The sequence below is a fragment of the Cervus elaphus genome, chromosome X (assembly GCF_910594005.1).
Source record: "Cervus elaphus chromosome X, mCerEla1.1, whole genome shotgun sequence".
Classification (NCBI taxonomy): Eukaryota; Metazoa; Chordata; class Mammalia; order Artiodactyla; family Cervidae; genus Cervus; species Cervus elaphus.
The window spans coordinates 178,732,627-178,754,442 of NC_057848.1; the positions used below are offsets into that span (position 1 = coordinate 178,732,627).

Below are 21,816 nucleotides of genomic sequence, written 5' to 3' on the forward strand. Positions count from 1 at the left end.
TACTGGAGTGGGTAGCCTTTCCCTTCTCCAGGTTATGGAGCTTAAACAGGGAGATGATCCTGGATTAGCCTGGTGGGTCCACTCTAATCCCACGAGCCTTCAAAAGCAGAGGACGTTGTTGGGCTGGAGCGGGAGAGAAGGGAAGACAGGAGGGACGCTGGAGATGCTGAGGGTGGGATGCTCGGACCAGAGACAGGGCCCCCTTCCCTCCCCACCGCTGACCACCAGTTCAGAAGCAGGGAATTCAGCCTCACAGCCACAAGGAAGTGGGTCCTGCCGTCCGTCAACCCGAACAAGCTCCGAAACAGGCTCTGCCACGACACTGCCAGGGGAGCCCAGTGGGTAGACGGCTCCGCTTTGACCGTGTTAGACCTCGAGCCCGGAATCACGGGTGAGACTTCTCACCCACAGGGCAGTGAGATGGATCAGATATTGGTGTTGGTTGGACTTGGTACACGTGGGGTCGTTTATTGTTGTCTTTCGGTCACCCAGTCGTGTCTGACTCTCTGCCACCCCATGGACTGCAGCACGCCAGGCTTCCCTGTCCATCACCAACTCCCAGAGTTCGCTCAAACTCATGTCCATCGAGTCGGTGATGCCATCCAACCGTCTCATCCTCTGGGGTTGCCAGGCTAGAGTTTCTGTAAGGTTCTGGGTAGGGGTCTGTGTGCGGTCTCCTTGGGGGTCTGGGCTAGGGGGAGTTGTGGAGAGGGGGCGGTCCCAGCTGTGATCTGGGTGGGGTTCCGGTGAAAGTCTAGGTGGGGTGCGCCGGCTCCCGGAGAGTCCCAGCTGGGAGTCCACGTTCTGTCTGGGTGGGCTGGGAGGGGGTCCCACCATCCGGGCAGGATTCTCCAGTCTGTGGGAGGTTCCGAGTTCTGGGCTGGAGGCGGGCAGGGGGGCGGTTAGTGTATCAGGAGTCCGTGGTCAGAATGGACGGTTTGCGGTCCAGGTTAGGCTCTTGGGGTCCGTGGGCAGGGAGAGGGGCCCTGGGGCAGGAGTCCAGGGTCGGGGTTGGGTCCACGTCTGGGTGATGGGGAGTGCAGTCAGACAGAGTCCTGGGGGTCTGAGTGTGGCCCCAGGGGTGAAAGGGCTTTGGGACCTCAGGGGCTGTGTCCCTGGGGACTGTGGTCCAGACAGGGATGTGTGTGTGTGTGTGTGTGTGTGTGTGTGTGTGTGTGTGTGTGTGTCCCTGGGGACTGTGGCTGTGTCCCTGGGGACTGTGGTCCAGACAGGGATGTGTGTGTGTGTGTGTGTGTGTGTGTGTGTGTGTGTGTGTGTGTGTGTGTGTGTCCCTGGGGACTGTGGTCCAGACAGAGGATGTGTGTGTCTGACTGGAGACTGCTCCAGACAGTGAACGTGTATGAGGGGGTTTCTGGCCTGGACTGGGGTCCTTGGGGTCCATGATTGGAGGGAGTCCCAGGGTCTGGTCAGGGGTCCCTGGGGTCTATGATTTGGGAGTGGGGGTCCCCAGGTCTGGGAAGGGATCCTTGGGGTCCATGATCCTTGGGGCTGTGGTGGTCCTGGAGTCCAGGTGGGGGGGGGGTCCCTGGGGTCTATGATGGGGGGGGGGGTGTCCCAGGGTATGGGAGGGGGTCCCTAGGGTCCATGATCCTGGGGGCTGTGGTGGTCCTGGAGTCCGGAGAGGGGGTCCCTGGGGTCTATGATCTGCGGGGGTCCTCGAGACCGGGCGGGGGTCCCTAGGGTGCAAGATCTGAGGAGGAGCGTCCTGGGGTCAGGTCAGGGATCCCCAGGGTCTATGACCCGCGGAGGGGGGTTCCAGGGTCCCTGTTCGGGGCGGGGGTGCTCGCCCCCCGGGTGGACCGGGGTCCGGGAAGGGCTGGGGGCGCGCGCGCGCGGGGCGGGAGTCGGGGGGGCGCGCGCAGGAGGGGCTGGGGGCGCGCTCGGGGCGGGGCGCGGGCGCGCGGGCGGGGCGCGGGGCGGGCCGGCGCGGGCGCGTTTCCGCCGTCCGGCCCGGGGCTCCGAGTCCCGCGGAAGCGGCGGCGGCGGCGGCGGGGGCAGCCATGTCGCCTTTGTCCGCGGCGCGGGCGGCCCTGCGGGTGTACGCGGTGGGCGCGGCGCTGATCCTGGCGCAGCTGCTGCGCCGCTGCGTCCGGGGCTTCGTGGAGCCAGGTCAGCGGCCGGGGAGGGGCCCGGGGAGGCGGCGAGGGGCCGGGGCCGCGCGCGCCGGGCGGAGCTGCGGGGGGCTGGCAGGGGACCGCGCCGCCGGGCTCGGGGCGCGCCCTCCGCCCGTGGAGGGGACCCCCAGGTTTGGGGCGGAGCTGGGAATGGGCGCGGGGAGGCGGGCGCGTCGGGCGCTCCCGGAAGCAGGGCCGGGCGGCCTTGGCGGTGGGAGGAGGCGCGCCCTCTCCAGTGCCCCGCCCGCTCCGCGCGTCCCGGGGGCCGGGGTCGCCAGGGGGTCCCGCGCGCCCTGGCCGGGGGTGGGGGGTGGGGGTCGCAGGTTCGTGCGCGCCGCGTCGGGCGCTCCCGGAAGCCGGGCCGGGCGGCCTGGGGGGTTGGCTTGGGGGGAAGGCGCGCCCTCCCCAGCGCCCCGGGGGCTGGGGTCTCTCCAGGGGATCGGTGCGCGCCCCAACTGCGGCAGGAGACTCCCCCCCGCCCCCTCCCCCGGGGTCCCTGCGCTCTGCAGACCCGCATCTCGGAGGGAGGCGGGGGGCGCCCGAGATCCCGGCCCCACGCAGGCTCCAGTAGGACGGGGCCTGCCCGGGTTTGCGGGGACTGGAGCGGGGGGGGCGCGCCAAGGGGCCGGGGGCGGCTTCTAGGAGCCCTGGAGAGGGGGGGCTTCCGTTTATTGGCCTCTGGTTTCTCCGGCCTGCACCACCTGCGCAGAGCCTCGCGGCCCAAACTTAGCGGTGCGGGGACCCGTTCGTGTCTTCACGCATATTAGGGCCCCCCTCCAACCCCAATCTGGGGGGGGGGGTCTCCAGCTGTGTCTGGTCACCTCAGCGTTCTCAGGACCTGGATCGAGGAAGTCGGTGTTGTTTCTGTCTGCTCTTGAATTGCAGGATATCAAAATAACTCGAGGGTCTGTGAGCCGTAAATGACATGTGAATTTTTTTAGGTGAAAAAGAGCTACTTTCGGAAACAAAGTATTCTCTGGGAAGCGTGGTGCCCTGTTACCTTGTAAAGAATCTCTTTAGCGTCTGGCGTAAGAGGACAGAGAGATTATCAAATCCAACTGTGTTTCCAAGGGTGTTGGCGTAGCACCCCCGGGCAGCCTGTGGGCAACGCCCCTGACCACCCCCGGGAGACTGGGGTGGAAAGACAGTCAAAGAGGCTCTTAGTATGCTTGTGAAAATGCCTTCCAGGGCCTCCATCACCCCCCCGGAAGGTGCAGCAGGGCCCAAACCTTGCTCACCTGCAGCTTGAAGCACAAGTACATGTTTTTCTATCCTCTCTGGGTCTTCACCCAGGGAGATACATCGTCCAGCTTTATGGGAGCTAAGCGTTTCGTTTTCTGATGCACTGCATTTTGGTGCTTTTTTAAAAAGCACATCGCGGATGACTGGAAAAGACTGCAGTGGAAGGCAGAGTACCGCTTTGACATCTTGGGCTGACCTGTAAACAGTGAAGGACTGTGAAGAGCTGTCCCACCTTTGCCCCCAGACGGGCCCTAAATTGCAGAGCACCCAGGGGAGGTTGTGGGCTTCCCTGCTAGCTCAGACAGTAAACACTCTGCCTGCAATGCAGGAGACCCGGGTTCGATCCCTGGGTGGGGAAGATCCCCTGGAGAAGGGAATGGCCGCCCACTCCAGTATTCTGGCCTGGAGAATCCCATGGACGGAGGAGCCTGGCGGGTCAGACATTGAACTTTGCCCAGGTATGCAGCTAAATAAACTGTAACCCAGAGGCCCAGTTCTGATGCAGAATAGCTGGGGTTTTTTTGTTTCGTTTCTAAAGTCTTTATTGAATTTGTTGACAATGTTGCTTCTGTTTTTTATGTTTCTGGGTTTTTTTTTGATTACTGAGTCATAAGGGAACTTAGCAACCCCACCCGGGATTGAACCTGGTATTGAAAGGCCAAGTCTTAACCATTGGTCCACCAGGGAAGTCCTGTTTTTTTTTTGCCTTTAAGCATAAGATGTTTTCTTTTTTAACAGTATGTATAGTCTATATAAATGTGTACAAAGTATAAAATGATTAGTGAAGTACTGCAGGGAGGAAGTCACCCATTCTGACTCCATGTTGGAAGCTGTTTCTTTGACTTGCTTTTTATTATCATAGAGGAAGAAAAAAAGAAAGTCGCTCAGTCCTGTCTGACTCTCTGTGACCCCATGGACTGGATAACCCATCAGGCACCTCTGTCCACGGGATTTTCCAGGCAGGAATACTCGAGTGGGTTGCCATGCCCTTCTCCAGGAAGATCTCCTAGAGAAGGGAAAGGCTTACCAATCCCAGTATCCTGGCCTGGAGAATTCCATCTACTGTACAGTCCATGGGGTCGGAAAAGAGTCCTAAAGGACTGAGCGACTTTTGCTTAAAGTGCATTTATTTAGCTCTGGAGAGATAGTTTGTCCCTGCCCACCTGTGAATAGATGAGATTAACACACCCCTTAGGAAGGCTGGACATTTCGTGGGGAGATGTTTTGCAAGACTCAAGATCCTTTGACTTGACTTCCACGCTGTCTCTCCCTCTCTCCTTTTGACTTCAGTTCTGCGTTGCTTCTTTCTCTCGGATCTATATAAGAACCTGGCATCCAGACCCCAATAAGATGCTTACTTTGAGGCGCTAGCCTGCCATGTTCTCGGTCTGCAGGTTCCGTGATTAAAGTCTCTTTCTTGCCTCAACAGTTTGTCTCTCAGATTCAGTGGCCTGTGGTGTGGAGAGCAGAGCGACCATGGTCTCAGTGACAGAATTACTTTCTTATTTATATATTTTAAAGTGATAATGACAAACCACGGCAGTGATTGCTGAAGTGCACTTGGTATTGTGAAAGGTCTTTTTTAAAAAAAAAATTTATGAATTGAATGATAACTTCTGTATAGTGTTGTGTTGCTTTCTGCTGTAAAATACTGTGAATCAGCTAGCAGTTTAGTCACTCAGTCTTGTTCAGCTCTTTGCAACCTCATGGACTGCGGCACGCCAGGCTTCCCTGCCCATCACCAGCTCCTGGAGTTTACTCAAACTCATGTCCACCGAGTCCATGACTCCATCCAACCATCCCATCCTCTGACGTCCCCTTCTCCTCCTGCGTCCAGTCTTTCCCAGCATCAGGGTCTTTTCCAATGAGTTAGCGTCAGGTGGCCAAAGTGTTGGAGTTTCAGCTTCAGCATCAGTCCTTCCAATGAACATCCAGGACTGATTTCCTTTAGGATGGACAGGTTGGATCTCCTTGCAGTCCAAGGGACTCTCAAGAGTCTTCTCCAACACCACAGCTCAAAAGCATCCATTCTTCAGCACTCAGCTTCCTTTATGGCCCAACTCTCACATCCATACATGACCACTGGAAAAACCACAACTTTCACTAGACGGACCTTTGTTGGCAAAGTAATGTCTCTGCTTTTTAATATGCTGTCTAGGTTGGTCATAGCTTTTCTTGCAAGGACCAAGCGTCTTTTAATTTCATGACTGCAAGTCACCATCTGCAGTGATGTGGGAGCCCAAGAAAATAAAGTCTGCCACTGTTTCCACATCTATTTGCCGTGAAGTGACGGGACCCAATGCCATGATCTTAGTTTTATTTTGACTGTTGAGTTTTAAGCCAGCTTGAATCGGCTATAGGTTTACATCTGTCCCTTCCCTCTTGAGCCTCCCCCCCACCCCCATCCACCCCTCTGGGTCATCACAGAGTCCCGAGCTGAGCCCCCCGTGCTATAGAGCAGATTCCCACCAGCCGTCTGTTTCACACGTGGTCGTGTGTGCATATACATCAACGCTCATCTCTCAATTCGTCCCACCGTCTCCTTCCCCTGATGTGCGTTCACAAGGCCGTTCTCTGCGCCCGTGTCTCGGTTCCCGCTCTGGTCTCTGATCACCCACCCGGAGAGGTCAGATCGCACGTCCGATTTAAAACTTCCTTGCTTATGCTTGTTGCTAACATTTGCACGTCAGGTATTGAATATCTGCTGAGTCTGCCTGGGGATCATCTCAGCCCTTCGATGGTGGCTTGCTTGGGCAAACGTGGAGTTTTCTGGAGGTGAGCTGTTTCGCGTCTTCTTCATGGGGGAAAACCGGCAGCACATACGTGTTCATTGCACCTGAATAACTTCTAGCGGCGTGACTGCGATATGATGGAGGTTTCTCTCCCACGTTTATAACCGTCCCTTTGGAAGTGTTCATGGCCCTGCACGTTTTATTCGCTGGGGCAGGCGTGCGGCGTGCGTGCCCGGGGATTCTGTGAAAAGGTGGAAGAAGATGCTTGAAAACGGAGCCGACTCCTGAAGGGGACCTTTTCTTAAAACGTATGACTACAGACAAGAGCATGAGAAACTCATGGTGGTTGGAGGTTTATGCGTGTCTAGAGACGTATGTGGGCGAATGAAGAATTCCTCTAATAGAGCCTGACTTCCACATTCTCTATGGTGATTGTCTGTTACAACTTCTTCTTGTTCAGTTGCCAAGTCATGTCCGAGTCTGCCGTCCCATGGACCGCAGCACACCGGGCCTCTCTGTCCATCACCAACTCCTGGAGTTTACTCAAGCTAATGTCCATTGAGTTGATGATGCCATCCAACCATCTCATCCGCTGTCGTCCCCCTCTCCTCCTGCCCTCAATCCTTCCCAGCAATCAGGGTCTTTTCCACTGAGTTGACACTTCGCATCAGGTGGCCAAACTGTTGGAGTTTCAGCTTCAGCATCAGTCCTTCCAATGAATATTCAGGACTGATTTCCTTTAGGATGGACTGCTTGGATCTCCTTGCAGTCCAAGGGACTCTCAAGAGTCCTCTCCAACACCACAGTTCGAAAGCATCAATTCTTTAGTTAAACCATTGCTTTGACTAGACGGACCTTTGTCAGCAAAGTGATGTCTCTGCTTTTTAATACACAGTCTAGGTTGCTCATAGCTTTTCTTCCAAAGAGCAAGAGTCTCTTAATTTCATTTCTGCAGTCATCGTTTGTGGTGATTTTGGAGCCCAAGAAAATAAAAGTACCATGCAGATTTTCCCGTAAGAATTCTGTTGCAAGGACTCCCCTGGGGGTCCCACGGTTAAGGCTCCTTGCTTCCACTGCAGGGGCCTCAGGTTCCATCTGTGGTTGGGGAGCTAAGCTCTTCCATGCATTAAGCATGGCCCCCAAATTAAAAAAAAAATGCAAAAAAAAAAAAATCCATTATGTACAAAAACCACAAAAAATTAAAAACAAAAACAGTTCTGTTGCAAATAGGAGTCAGGCCTTCTGATCTGGAAAATGGACTTTGGTCTGGAAAATGGACTTCTGCTGATGGACTGACTGCCCAACTCAAGAACAGAGGTCAGCTGGCCCATTTACAAAGCCATTTTAGGGCGGATTCTAGTTTTCGAACTGTAGGATTTTTTTAAAAAGTCTGTCAAGAGGAAGTAACAACTGGTTGGTTTTGCGTACATAGGCATAGTTGGGAGCTGTCACTCCGGGGAGACAAAACCATAATTTGGTTGATCTTTGGCTCTTTTTCAGTCTTGAAAAGAAATGAGGACTCCGCCTCCCCCAGGAGCTTTGGTTTATGTGGCTTTTTGCTTGTCTATATGGATCCAATTCAGTTACACATTAATAAAGTTAAATTAAAATTTTTTTGATGATGTTGAGAAATTCTTGTCACAGTTGCTTAGCTGTGGTCATGGTATTGTGGTTATGTTTTTTATCTTTTATCGGGAAATACAGTTTTCTCCCAGGGAGGGGCCACAGTTGGTAATTTTTTTTTTTTAAATGTAGGAGAAACAGTTACTACTCAACGGTTACTGTAACATTGCCAGCCCTGAGAACTCCTTTATTATTCTAGCATGTTATAGATTTCGTCTTGCAGAGGAATGAGGAGCCGACATTCACATGCAGTAACTGAAGAAAAACTTGAAAGCGTTAGCACGGAAATCTATAACATGTATTTCAGATCACGTTCACAAGACACTGACATGTTATTCCCAGTAACATCTCTTTGTTGTTGTCATTTAGTTGCTGAGTAATAACCAACTCTTTGTGACCCCGTGGACTGTAGCCCGCCAGGCTCCTCTGTCCATGGGATTCTCCAGGCAGGAATCCTGGAGTGGGTTGCCGTTTCCTTCTCCAGGGGAATCTTCCCGACCCAGGAATCGATCCCATGTCTCCTGCGTTAGCAGGAGGGTTCGTTACCAGTGCGTCACCTGGGAAGCCCAACATTTTAATTTTTCTGCCTTTCACCCAGTGAAAAATCACAAACCACTTACATGCGCTCCCTAGTAACAATTTTTTTCAACTGAAGAAAAAATAGTAAGCTGCTGATATGTTATTCCCAGTAATGTGTTTTTTTTTTTTTTTTTTCTTTTCACCCAACAAAAAACAACTATATCCTCCCCAAACAAACACCAGATCAGGGAGCGTCGTGGCTGTTTTCAGTTCTTGCCAGTTTCTGGAAGTCCTGGTGGAGCAGAGTGATGCTGCCCCTTCACTTGGTGACTTTATTGCTGGTCTTGGGACACGGCTGTTGTGTTTGAGGACGATCTGGCTGGTGCCACTGCTGTGAGCAAAGGCGAGACCTCCCCGGGCCCCGGCTAGCATCTTGGCCGTGGTCCCCCCCGACCCCCCGCCCACCCCACTGCCAGAGATGCTAGGGTTGCCCTGTGAGAGGCGCTCGGCTTGGACAGAACCTTCAATCCTGACTCTGAAAGCAGCCGTGGACCATGCAAGTATCACTCTGTCCCTCTGTGTTCAGTGTATACGCTCCAGCCCATCACACGCGTTTGGACAGCTACACAGAAAAGAATGGAAGCGGAATATTCGCTGACGCCACATGCAGAAATAACCTCTAGGGGCTTCGCTGATGGTCCACTGGTGAAGAGTCTGCCCTGCCATGCGAGGGTCACCAGTTCAACCCCTGGTCTGGGAATCACGCCGTGTAGCATGTAAGCCCACGTGCCACAACTAGATACCAGCTCCCAGTCCCCACGACCAGAAAAAGCTGTCATGCAGCAGTGAAGACCCAGGGCATCCAAAGAAAAAAACCTCCAAAATCTCAAAAGGAACTGAAGACCTAAATGTAAGACTCTGGAAACCATAAAACTGGCAGCAGAAAGCATAGGCAGAGTGCAATTTGACTTACTTCTGAGCGGTGCCTTTTTGGTTCTGTCTCTGGCGGGAAGGGAAATAAAAGCAGAAATAACCAAATGGCATCTAATTAAACATAAAAGGTTTTTTGCAGAGTAAAGGGAACCTTGGACAGAACAAAAGGACAGCCAGTGGAAGGGGGGAAAGTGCTTAACAAATAATGCGACTGATAACGGGCTTCCCGGGCGGCTCGGGGGTAAAGAATCTGTCTGCAGTGCCGGAGATACAGGCGACGCAGGTTCCATCCCTGGGTCGGGAAGATCCCCTGGAGAAGGACATGGCAGCCCATCCCAGTATTCTTGCCTGGAGAATCCCATGGACAGAGGAGCCTGGCGGGTTACAGTCTGTGGGGTCGCAGAGAGTTGGATATGACTGAAGCGACTTAGCATGCAACCCATTTAAAGACAGCCAGAAGATCTCAATGGGCATTTTAAGCTGACATTTCTGCCGAGAAGACAGGTGGGCAACAGATACTAGAAAAGATGCTCAGCATCGTTGACCTCAGAGAAACACCAGTTAAGAGCAGAGTGGAAAAAAACCCCAAACAAACCGTCTTCCCATGTCCCCGTCTTCCTCGGGGGCCTCGGGGAATCCTGCCATCATTTGCCCAGTTGTTGTGGAACTGCAAGGGGGAGACCCCCCCCAAGGGCGGTGCCTCCTTCGGCCATTTGTCACGATGCTTCCTGCAGGACCACCCTCAGACCACCTGCAGCCAAACAGCACCAATCCTTTGTCGTGATTGGCATCACGATGACGAAGTAGTGGGAAAGGCCGATGAGAGTGAATGGCATTGCCTGTGTAGGACGGGGGAGCTCCATTCCAGAGCCCAGCTGTGGTGCCCGCTGCGAGGGTCCCCTCGCTTTAGGGGACCACCTCTCCCACGCCCAGGCGCCCCCCACTCCTCGCCCAGCTGCGGGAGCTGTGATCCCGGGGTCTCTCCTCTCTCTATGAGTCCTGGCCCTGTTGGATCGCCACCCCTGGAGCCCCCACCTCTGAGCCCTCTGGCTGGAGCAAAGCACTTGAAATCATATGAAGGCATCCTGTCTCTTCCTGGGGACCAGACGTCTGAGGTCCGGGTGTCCCAGGGCTGAACTCCATCCAGAGGCTCCAGGGGAGGGTCCTCCCTGCTTCTTCCAGCTTCTGGGGGCTCCAGGCGTCCGTCCCTGGGCTGGTTGCCGCCTCCCTCCCGTCTCCGCCTCTGTCTCCACGTGGCTTCTCCTCTGCGTCCGTGTCTCTCCTCTTCTGTGCCTTATAAGGACCTTGTCCTTGGGTTTAAGGCCACCCTTGTCCAAGAGGACCTCATCTCAGACCCCTCACTCCATCACTTCTGCAGAGACCTTGCTTCCATATAACATCATCTTCTGTGGTTCTGGGCGGACATGCATTTTGAGTGGAGGCTGCTTTTTCAACCCTCTGTCGTTACTGAGTTTTGAACAGTTGCGCCCACGCTCAGAAAATGCCTGGTGGCTGCGTTTGTGATTTAACTGTGGGCGCTGTACGGTAGATTGAACAAACTCGGGGAGATGGTGAAGGACAGGGAAGCCTGGCGTGCTGCAGTCCATGGGGTCGCAAAGAGTCAGACACGAATGAGTGCCCAAACAGGCGATTGAAAGCTTGTGGATTTAACAGACACCTTTTTTTTTTTTTAATTAAAAAATTTTTAAACAAAATGATGTATATTTGATTTACAGGAGTGTGTTAGGTTGAGGTGTACAGCAAAGTGATTCAGTTGGGCGCACACATATATATTCAAATTCTTTTCCATTACAGCAAGATGATAGTAGTATATTACATAGTTATATAGATATATAATCGTATAATGAATATAGTTTCCTGTTACATATGGTAACTAGGTCCCTGTTAGTCAGCTATTTTATATATAGTCGGAAAGTGAGAGTTGCTTAGTCGTGTCTGACTGCGACCCCATGGACTATACAGTCCATGGAATTCTCCAGGCCAGAATGCTGGAGTGGGTAGCCCTTCCCTTCTCCAGGGGCTCTTCCCAACCCAGGGATCGAACCCAGGTCTCCCACATTGCAGGTGGATTCTTTACCAGCTGAACTACCAGGGAAGCCCATAATGAATATAGTTTCCTGTTGTATACAGTACATAGGTCCTTGTGAGTTATCTATTTTATATATAGCCGTGTGTATCTGTTAATCCCAAACTCCTAATATATCTCTCCTCCTTCCGCTTTGGTAGCCGTAAGTTTTCTATGTCTGTGGGTAACAGACACCTTTAATTCTTTTCTTGATATAGTATCTTTGTTTGTTTGCTTTTGGACCGCATGCAGGATCCTAGTTCCACGCCCAGGGATCGAACCTGTGCCCCCTGCCGTGCATAAAATAGATGTGGAGCTGCCAACTATAAAACAGGTGACTGACATGCTCCCCCTGGCATTACCCACTGGAGCATTAACCACTGGACCAGCAGGGAAGTCCCCTGACACCAGCTAGGAAAACCCAGCTCGCCTCTCGGGTGTCCTGGCCTTCTGACTGGCAGCTCCTCAGAGCCGAACGTGTGGGCATCACCAGCAGTGGGAGCCTGGGGACCTGGGCTCTGAGAGGCCAGGGACGCTGCACCAGAGATCAGAGGCTTCTCAGGGTCCAGGCGTTTGTGGCCACGGGGCGGGGGGCATCCTGAGATATTCCAGGGATGGAGAATTCCCTTCCTGCCCTAGGCTGGCGTCCATGCCCAGATGCACCTGGGGAGAAAAATAGAGCCTGCGAAGTGCAGAAGTCCTCTTTCTAATTTTTTCATTGAGTTATCGTTGATGTCGTTGTTGTTCAGTAATGCCTGACTCTTTGCGACCTCGTAGACTGCAGAACGCCAGGCTTCCGATCCTTCACCATCTCCTGGAGCTTGCTCAAGCTCATGTCCATTGAGTCGGTGATGCCATCCAACCAAGTCATCCTCTGTCGTCCCCTTCTCCTCCCAGTTCAGTCTTTCCCAGCATCAGGGTCTTTTCCAATGAGTTGGCTCTTCACATCCGATGACCAAAGTATTGCAGCTTCAGCTTCAGTGTCAGTCCTTCCAATGAACACCCAGGACTGATTTCCTTTAGGATGGACTGGTTGGATCTCCTTGCAATCCCAGGGACTCTTCAAGAGTCTTCTCCAACACCACAGTTCAAAAGCATCAATTCTTCAGCGCTCAGCTTTCTTCACAGTCCAACTCTCACATCCATACATGACTGCTTGAAAAACCACAGCTTTTTGGACTAGATGGTCCATTTACTAGATGGACCTTTGTCAACAAAGTAATGTCTCTGCTTTTTAATATGCTGTCTAGTTTGGTCATAACTTTTCTTCCAAGGAGCAAGCGTGTTTTAATTTCAGGGCTGCAGTCACCATCTGGGGTGATTTTGGAGCCCAAGAATATAAAGTCTGTCACTGTTTCCACTGTTTCCCCATCTGTTTGCCATGAATTGATGGGACCGGTTGCCATGATTTTTGTTTTATTATATAATAATGGCTGTATTTCCTGTCTTCTCTATATTCTTGTATCTTATTTTATACATAATAGTTTGTACCTGTCAATCTCCTATTCTTACATCTTCTCTCCCCATTTCCTTCTCCCCACTGGTCACCACTAGTTTGTTCTGTAAATCTGTGAGTTTGCTTCTTTTTTGTTATCTTCACTAGTTTTGTGTGTGTGTGTGTGTGTGTATATTTGACTGCCTTGTGTCTTTGTTGCAATATGCAGAATCTTCAGTTGTGACATGGGGGATCCAGTTCCCTGACCAAGGATGGAACCTTGCATTGGAAGCTTGGAGTCTTAGCCACTGGACCACCCGCAAAGTCCCCATATTCACTAGTTTTTTAAAACTATATTTTTTATATTGGATTGCCTGTATAACTAAGAATCATAGAGTTATTTGTCTTCCTCGGTCTTAACTTCACTGAGTATGATAATCTCTAGGTCCATCCGTGTTGTGGCAGATGGCATTAGCTCATTCTTTTTCATGGCTGCGTAATATTCCATTGTGTCCATGTACCACGTCGTCTTTATCCATTCCTCTGCTGATGGACACAGGTTGCTTCCATGTCTTGCCTGTTCTGAATAGTACTGGATGAACAATGAAGTGCGGGTATCTTTTTGAATTGTAGCTTTGTCTGGATATCATGCCCAGGAATGGGACGGCAGGATCATACGGCAGTTCTGTTTTTCGTTTTTAAAAGGACGTCCATTCTGTTCTCCATATCGGCTGCACTGTTTTACATTCCCAGCAGCAGTGTCGGAAGGGGTCCCTTTTCTCCGCATCCTTGTCAGCGTGGGTTCCTTGTGTTCTTTTTGATGAAAGCCATTCTGACAGGGGTGAGGTGATACCTCATTGTGGTCAAAGAGGCATCATTGAAAAACATAAAATTTGAAAAAAATCTTGAATGCTGGTCTGTCAGCCTAATGTCTGCATGTGCTGTACTTAGTCGCTCGGTCCTGTCTGACTCTTGGCGACCCCGTGGACCTCAGCCCGCCAAGGCTCCTCTGTCCATGGGATTCTCCAGGCCAGAATGCTGGAGTGGGTAGCCATGCCCTCCTCCAGGGGGACCTTCCCGACCCAGGGATCGCACCTAGGTCGCCCGCATTGCAGGCAGATTCTTTACCAACTGAGCCACCAGGAAAGCCCAAGAATACTGAAGTGGGTGACCTATCCCTTCTCCAGCGGATCTTCCCCACCGAGGGGTCTCCAGCATTGCAGGCAGGTTCTTTACCCGCTGAGCTACCAGGGAAGCCCAAGAATGCTGGAGTGGGTAGCCTAGCCCTTCTCTAAGAGATCTTCCCGAACCCGGGCATCCAACCAGGGGTCTCCCACACTGCAGGCGGATTCTTCACCTGGTGAGCCCCGAGGGACGCACGCTGCCTGCTTGAGAAGCTCCATGTGTGCTCCTCTTATCTGAGCCTCTTTTCTTGGTGGCCTTTGACACTCCTGCATCCTGACCAGAAGTCTTTAGGAGTCGGGGGACGTGGGTCCTCTTGGCCTGGCAAGGGGGTGTTTGGGAACCGTGGGGTCTGCCTGGGGAAAAGGACCCACCTGCTTGTTTGCCCGGCTGGTTTATTTCCCAGAACAGGATGTAATACACCAGCTCAGGTGAGGAAAGAGCTGTCATGACGCGTCCAAAGACGATGGATACACTAAAAAAAAAAAAAAAAAAGCACTCAATAAATGCGTGTCTCCGACGCACCTGGATGGAACACCCGCTCGCTTTTCAGATTGAGCCTCACTGCTTTGCCACCAGCTGGAGCGGCGGCCTCGGGGTGGTCCCCGCTGCCGTGCGCCCGCGCGCACGCGTGTATGCGCGCCCTTGTTTCCGGAGCCACCCGGCTCCCCGCACCCGCTGGCCGGGCGGAGCCGGGCCGTCTTCTCACGCTCTTTGTTCTGCTGCTTCTCGGCAGGTCGTCCCGAATGAGCGGAGGCCCAGCCGGGGGCGGCGCGATGGAGTGCAAGAGCCTGGAGGGCGGGCAGAGCGACCTCAAGCTGGTGGCGCACCCGCGCGCCAAGAGCAAAGTGTGGCGCTACTTTGGCTTCGACACGAACGCGGAGGGCTGCATACTGCAGTGGAAGAAGATCTACTGCCGCATCTGCATGGCCCAGATCGCCTACTCGGGCAACACCTCCAACCTGTCCTACCACCTGGAGAAGAACCACCCTGACGAGTTCTGCGAGTTCGTCAAGAGCAACACCGAGCAGATGCGCGAGGCCTTCGCCAGCGCCTTCTCCAAGCTGAAGCCGGACCCCGCGCAGCCCGGCGGCGCGCCGGAGCCGCTGGCCGCCAAGGCCGGCGCGCACGGCCACGAGAGCCGCAGGCAGCAGGAGCTGACCGCCGCCGTCATGGGCCTCATCTGCGAGGGCCTCTACCCGGCCTCCATCGTGGACGAGCCCACGTTCAGGGCGCTGCTGAAGGCCGCCGAGCCGCGCTACGAGCTGCCGAGCCGCAAGTTCTTCTGCGGCAAGGCCATCCCCGAGCGCTACGGCGCCGTGCGCGAGGCGGTGCTCAAGGAGCTGGCGGACGCCGCATGGTGCGGCGTCTCCACCGACCTCTGGCGCAGCCCGACCCAGAACCGCACCTACGTGACGCTGTCGGCGCACTTCCTGGGCCGCGCCGCCCCCCACGGGCTGGCGGTGGGCTCCCGCTGCCTCAAGACCTTCGAGGTGCCCGAGGAGAACGCGGCCGAGACCATCACGCGCGTCCTGTACGAAGCGTTCATCGAGTGGGGCGTCCACGCCAAGGTCTTCGGCGCCACCACGGACCGCGGCAAGGACCTGGCCCAGGCCTGCTCGCTGCTCGACATCCCGGTGCACATGCCGTGCCTCGGCCACACCTTCGACGCGGCCATCTGCCAGGCCTTCCGGCTGCCCAAGCTGGGCGCGCTGCTGGGCCGCTGCGCCAAGCTGGTGGCCTACTTCCAGCAGTCGTCCGTGGCCATGGTCATGCTCCACGAGAAGCAGCGGCAGCAGAACGCGGCCCCCTGCATGCTGGTGAGCAACCGCGTGGCCTGGTGGGGCAGCACGCTGGGCATGCTGCAGCGCCTCAAGGAGCAGCAGTTCGCCATCGCCGGGGTGCTGGTGGAGGACACCAACAACCACCATCTCATGCTGGAGGCCGCCGAGTGGGCCACCATCGAGGGCCTCGTGGAGCTGCTGCAGCCCTTCAAGCAGGTGGCCGAGATGCTGTCGGCCTCCAAGTACCCCACCATCAGCATGGTCAAGCCGCTGCTGCACATGCTGCTGAACACCACGCTCAACCCCAAGGAGACGGACCCCAAGGAGATCAGCATGGCCAAGGAGGTGATCGCCAAGGAGCTCGCCAGGACCTACCAGGAGAGCCCCGAGATCGACCTGTTCCTCAACGTGGCCACCTTCCTGGACCCGCGCTACAAGCGGCTGCCGTTCCTCTCCACTTTCGAGCGGCAGCAGGTGGAGAACCGCGTGCTGGAGGAGGCCAAGGGCCTCCTGGAGAAGGTCAGAGAGGGCGCCTACCGCGCGCCCGAGGACAAGGCGGCCGCGCCGCCCGAGGAGCCGCCGCCGGCCAAGAAGCCGGCGCCCTCGCCCACGCCGCCGCCGGCCAGCGTCATCAACGACATGCTGGCCGAGATCTTCTGCCCCACGGGGGGCGTGGAGGACCAGGAAGAGTGGCATGCGCAGGTGGTGGAGGAGCTGAGCAACTTCAAGTCGCAGAAGCCCCTGGCGCTCAACGAGGACCCGCTCAAGTGGTGGTCGGACCGCCTGGCGCTCTTCCCGGTGCTGCCGAAGGTGCTGCAGAAGTACTGGGCCGTGGCGGCCACGCGCGTCGGCCCCGAGCGCCTCTTCGGCTCCTGCGCCACCGTGGTCAGCGCCAAGCGCAACCGCCTGGCCCCCGCGCACGTGGACGAGCAGGTCTTCCTCTACGAGAACGCGCGCGGCGGCGGCGGCGGCGGCGCCGACGCCGAGCTGGAGGACGAGGACGAGGGCGAGTGGGGCCTGGACCACGAGCAGGCCTTCGCGCCCGGCGAGGCGGCGCACGCCGGCTTCTTCGGCGTCAGGGACGGCAGCTTCGTGTAGGCCGGGGCGGGCGCCCGGTGGGCGGTACCTGTCTGGATGCTCGGCTGGCTGTCGGGACTGACGCCCCCGCCACCCCAGTGCGGGTGGGCGCACTGCTGCTGGGAATGCGGGAATCGAGCAGAAGAGAGACAACGGATCTTTGGTGGGGGCGGGCTGTGTGTGCGCCCCAGAGGGCAGAGGCGGACTCTGGGTGGTCCCAGAGGACTGAGACGGATTCTGGGTGGTCCACAGACAAGAAAGACGGACTGTGGGTGCCCCAGACAAGAGAGATGGACTCTGGGTTTCCCCAGAGGAGACAGACAGACTCTGGATGGTCCACAGAGGGCAGAGATGAGGCTCTTGAGTGGTCCAAACCTGGTGAAAACAAGTGTTTCCTCTGCGGGGTGGGGGCGGCGGTGGGGAATCCCCTTGCATCCCAGGAACAGGGAAGGAAATGACTTTTGAAAACCGGAGGTGTCTGCCCATCGGATTACAAATCCTCAACGCCCCCCCCCCCCCCCCCCCTCCGACGCTAGCATGGCCGGTGGGCATGCTCTGCCTCCCTCTTTACCTGCAGCGTCCATGTGCTTCGCCGGGGAGGGTCTGGGGGTAGATCAGCGACGAATGGAAACCAGTGGGCCGATGAGGAGGACAGCCCCTTCCATGTTCGCCAAAGCCCACCTCCCCCGAGCACCCTTTGCACGCCCCACCCCGCCGCCCCGGGCACCATCCGCGGGCTGTTATCCCCGTGGGTCCATAAAGGAACACGACTTCCTTGTCAATTACCAGGGGACCTGGAGACACGCTTCAGCCTCCAGCCACCCGCCCTGCTTTCAAGGCGTGATGGAACATGTGACCCGTGAGCTCGCAGTGCCATCGCTTATAAAAAAGCCGAAAAAGACATACTGGGTGTGGTTTCTTTTCTGTCACCCACGACTGTTTTGTCCCCTTGCGCGCCCTTGCCCGGATTCAGGGTCCTTGCCGGGGTCCGTAGCTCGTGTGTTCTAGAAGCGATTTTCCTGTGTCCAATGCTTCAAAGACACTTCCCAGGGGGCTCCGTGGTAAAGAACCTGCCTGCCAGTGCAGGAGGCCTGGGTTTGATCCCTGGGTGGGGAAGATCCGCAGGAGGAGGAAATGGGAACCCACTCCAGTATTCTTGCCTGGAGAGTCACGTGGACAGAGGAGTCTGGCGGGCTGCAGTCCGTGGGGTCACAGAGAGATAATGACAGAGGAGCCATATAACAACAATAGCCAATTCCTAATATTTGATGGTTTCAGGGGGGCAGCAAAGGGCCTCAGCCTTACATGTCCATGTATCCCTTCTCCCCCGAACTCCCCTCCCGTCCAGGCTGCCTCGTGACATTGAGCAGACTTCCCTGAGCTGTCCAGCAGGTCCTTGCTGGTTCCCCATGTGAAATACAGCCGTGTGTCCATGTCCATCCCAGACTCCCTGACTATCCCTTCCCCCATCCTTCCCCCTGGTGACCATAAGGTTATTACAGAGTATTGAGCAGAGTTCCCTGTGCTGTCCAGCAGGTCCTTGCTGGTTCTCCATGGTAAATACAGCCGTGTGTCCATGTCCATCCCAGACTCCCTGACTGTCCCTTCCCCAGCCTTCCCCCTGGTGACCATCAGGTTATTACAGAGTATTGAGCAGAGTTCCCCGTGCTGTCCAGCAGGTCCTTGCTGCTTCTCCATGTTAAACACAGCCGTGTGTCCATGTCCATCCTGAGCGTTTACACAGTGACCACGGGCCATGTGTACCACCAGGGCATCTAGATTTTTTTCCCCATCTCCTCCTATCTCTCCCTGCTCCCTCCCCCACTCTCCTTTCTTTTAAGAAGACAAGCTTCCCCAGAAACAGCCTCAGAGGTTAGCCTCCGTCCTCTTCTTCCTTGTCTGCATTTTTATGGGTTGCCTCTCTTCCGGGGTGGCTCCGGGATGGCTCTGGGATGCCACATCAGACATCGAATTTTTTTCTGCACAAACACTTTGAGCTTAAATAGGCCAGGGCTCTGTCATGAAAACCTGCCACTTTCAGAGCTTTCTCCATCTGACACGGAAGTGGAACGTGTTGGTAAATGTCTCAGATAAAGCGTCACTGCCAGCATCCAGAACTTCGCGTAAAGACACGGCCCCTAACTGTCATGAACATGTCTTATCTGGGTCTGCCCAGGACTCTGCTTCCAGGAAATGGCGTGTGTTTCCCGCTCAGGTCTTGCCGTCAAAGTCCTGATTCTTTGCTTCCTCTAAGCGGTGTTTGTTCCATGCTCAGTATAGTCACGCTGAAGTCACGGTTCTCAGATGTTCCATTTTTATTTTTTTTTTCTTGTGTGTGGAAGGGTACTGTTGTGTTTATTCCGAGCAGCCCCTAGGAGGATGGGCTGAAAGGAAGCATAGATCAGGGTTGTACATGTTTGTTTTGAGCGAAGGGGCGGAGGAGGTATTCCCGGCCCCTGGCCCTCCGATGTCGGGGTGATTTGCAGGCAGACGACCTGAGTGGAGGTAGCTGGGGGGGCCCCCGGAAGCTGTTTCTTGAAGCCCTTGTAAAGTGAGGCGGTGACAACAGGTGTGATCTGGCCGGGGAGAGGGGGAGGAGGTCTTTCCTGAGTGGTCCCCCGGCCTGGGATCAGCAGAGTCCCGTGGTAGCATCTCGCAGTGGCCAGCCTCTGGAAGGAGAAGGTGGGGTCGGGGAGGCTGTCCATCAGTCTTCCCCAGTGGACCACGTCAGGTCATCACGTCCGCTTTCTCTTCCCGTCCTTCCCCCGGGGCAGGGGGGCGGGCGTTCACGTTTTGAGTGTTGATCAGGTCTCCATGCTCCCCTGATTCCCGTGGATGTCATTTTGGGTCCGAGGGACGTGGCTTCTTCACCGAGGCTCGGGGAAGCAAACAGCCAAGCGTGCGGAGAACACGGTGGGTTTTCACGGCTTGTCCTGCTTTTTGGACGGGCTTCCCCGGTGGCTCAGCTGGTAAAGAATCTGCCTGCAATGCGGGAGACCTGGGTTCCATCCCTGGGTTGGCAAGATCCCCCTGGAGAAGGGAAAGGCTACCCACTCCAGTATTCTTGGGCTTCCCCGGCGGCTCAGCTGGTAAAGAATCTGCCTGCAAGGCAGGAGATGCCGGTTCGGTTCCTGGGGTGGGAAGATACCCTGGAGAAGGGAACGGCTACCCACTCCAGTATTCTGGCCTGGAGAATTCCACGGGCTGTCTAGTCTGTGGGGTCGCAAAGAGTCGGACACTGCTGAGTGACTCTGACTTTCACACTGATTCACAATTTTTGTAGCTTATAATTCTGTTTAAAGTTGTTACAAAACATTGGCGATCCTCTCTGCAGTCATGCAGTATATCCTTGTAGCTTATTTATTTTATACATAGTACTTTGTAGCTCTTAATGTAGTAATTTCCATCTCTTAATCCCCTCCCCCGTACCCTTCCGCCAGTGGTAATCACAAGCTGGTTCTTTCTATCTGTGAGTCTGTGTCTTTTTGATATATTTATTCATTAAATAGTTTAGATTCTGCATATAGGTGGTAACATGCTATGTCTCTGTGATTTATTTCACTAGATGTTAACACCCTCCGAATGCATCTATGTTGTTGGAGGTCGCAAACATTTGTTCTTGTTTATGGCTGAGTAATATTCCATTGTGTGTGTGTGTGTTCAAATTATTTATGTGTAATTCTTCAAATACAGTGAAATGCTACATCATTCTGTGGTAGTGTTTGATTCAGTTTCACATCTACCTACCTATCTATCTATCCATATGTCCATATTCTCTTTTCATGTTCCTTCCCACAATAGGTTACGGCAAGATACTGAATTTAGTCCCCTGGGTGATATGGTAGCTCCTTGTTTCTTATTTTATACACTGCAGTATGTATCCGTCAGTCCTGAGTTCCTCATCTTTCCCTGCTCCCCTTTCCCCTCGGGGAACCAAAACTTTGTTTGCTAAGTCTGCGAGTCTCTTTCTGTCTTGTAAATGCATCCATTTATCTCATTTTTTTTTTTAAAGATTTCACATGGAAGTCATACCATATGGTATTTGTCTTTCTCTTTCTGATCTGTTTCACTCAAAGTGATCATCTCTAGGTTGGTCCATCTCGCTGTAAGTGGTGTTCTTCATTCTTTTTCATGGCCGAGTAATATTCCATTGTATGTGTATGTACTGCCTCTTTTTTACCCATTCCTCTACTGATGGACATTTAGGTTGCTTCCATGTCTTGGCTGTTGCGATGAGTGCTTCAGTGAACATTGAGACACATGTATCTTTTAGAATGATAATTTTCTCCAGATATATATGCCCAGGAGTGGGATTGCAAGACGATTCAGTAGCTCTATTTTTAGTTTTTTTTTTTGAGGAACTTGTGTACTCTTCTCTGTGGTGGCTGCATCCATTTACATTCCCATCAGCTAGTGTGAGAGGGTATTCCTATTCTTTTTGATTGTGTTTCTGTTGTTGAGAAACATGAAACGCATTCATAAACATACTCGCCATCTGACCCAGAAGTGTGGTGAGCCCCAAGGGCCGGAGCGTCCCCGTCCTCCTGCAGCAGGAGGTTTTTCTGCCGTTTTCCTTCTTTCTGGGACAGAAATCTGAGTCTGTGCAGTTCATCTGGTTGGAGAAACAGCCCGCGTCTGGTTCCACACACATCTCGTTTCTGTGTCCGTGTAGCTTGCTCCCTATGACTGTTAAATCTGTCCTGTACGCCGATGTTTAACCATCCGGCCGGGGGCCATCTGTGGCTCCTAGAAGTAGTCATAGCATTAGTTGCTTAGTTGTGTCCAACTGTCTGCAACCCCATGGACTGTAGCCCGCCAGGCTCCTCTGTCCATGGCATTCTGCAGGCACGAACGCTGGAGTGGGTTGCCATCCCCTTCTCCAAGGGCAGTCTTCCCAACCCAGGGATGGAACCCAGGCCTCCTGTGTCTTACGCAGATTCTTTTTCCATCAGGGCCACCAGCAAGGTCCTGTGGCTTCTAAGCACAGCTCAGTCAAAAAGCCACTGGGCTGAGCCCAAGTCAGTTGAGGTCTGATCCAGGTTCCTCCGACGTCCCTTCCCCCGAGCTG

The 21,816-nt window shown here is 54.3% G+C and overlaps 2 protein-coding genes and 1 non-coding gene across 3 annotated transcripts in view; 2 read left to right on the top strand and 1 right to left on the bottom strand.

Moving 5' to 3' along the window:
- Nucleotides 1-2,000: 2,000 nt before the first annotated feature.
- ZBED1 (zinc finger BED-type containing 1) lies at nucleotides 2,001-16,903 on the top strand. Its single transcript, XM_043895363.1, has 2 exons — nucleotides 2,001-2,130; nucleotides 14,624-16,903. Exon 2 carries the CDS (start codon nucleotides 14,634-14,636, stop codon nucleotides 16,767-16,769), a length of 2,136 nt encoding a protein of 711 aa, XP_043751298.1. The 5' UTR covers nucleotides 2,001-2,130; nucleotides 14,624-14,633; the 3' UTR covers nucleotides 16,770-16,903.
- The window catches only part of DHRSX (dehydrogenase/reductase X-linked), a 171,001-nt gene continuing 151,188 nt past the window's right edge, over nucleotides 2,004-21,816 (top strand). The window contains exon 1 of the mRNA XM_043895364.1: nucleotides 2,004-2,130. Coding sequence (XP_043751299.1) covers nucleotides 2,022-2,130 — 109 coding nt within the window. The 5' untranslated portion in view covers nucleotides 2,004-2,021. The remainder of the gene's footprint in view (nucleotides 2,131-21,816) is intronic.
- On the bottom strand, nucleotides 7,857-7,984 carry LOC122691133. The gene has a single exon (XR_006340367.1). It is a non-coding gene; the product is annotated as a small nucleolar RNA U109 (small nucleolar RNA).

Coding starts and splice junctions, on each gene's coding strand:
- ZBED1 (XM_043895363.1), top strand. CDS start 14,634: ATGAGCGGAGGCCCAGCCGGGGGCGGCGCGATGGAGTGCAAGAGCCTG.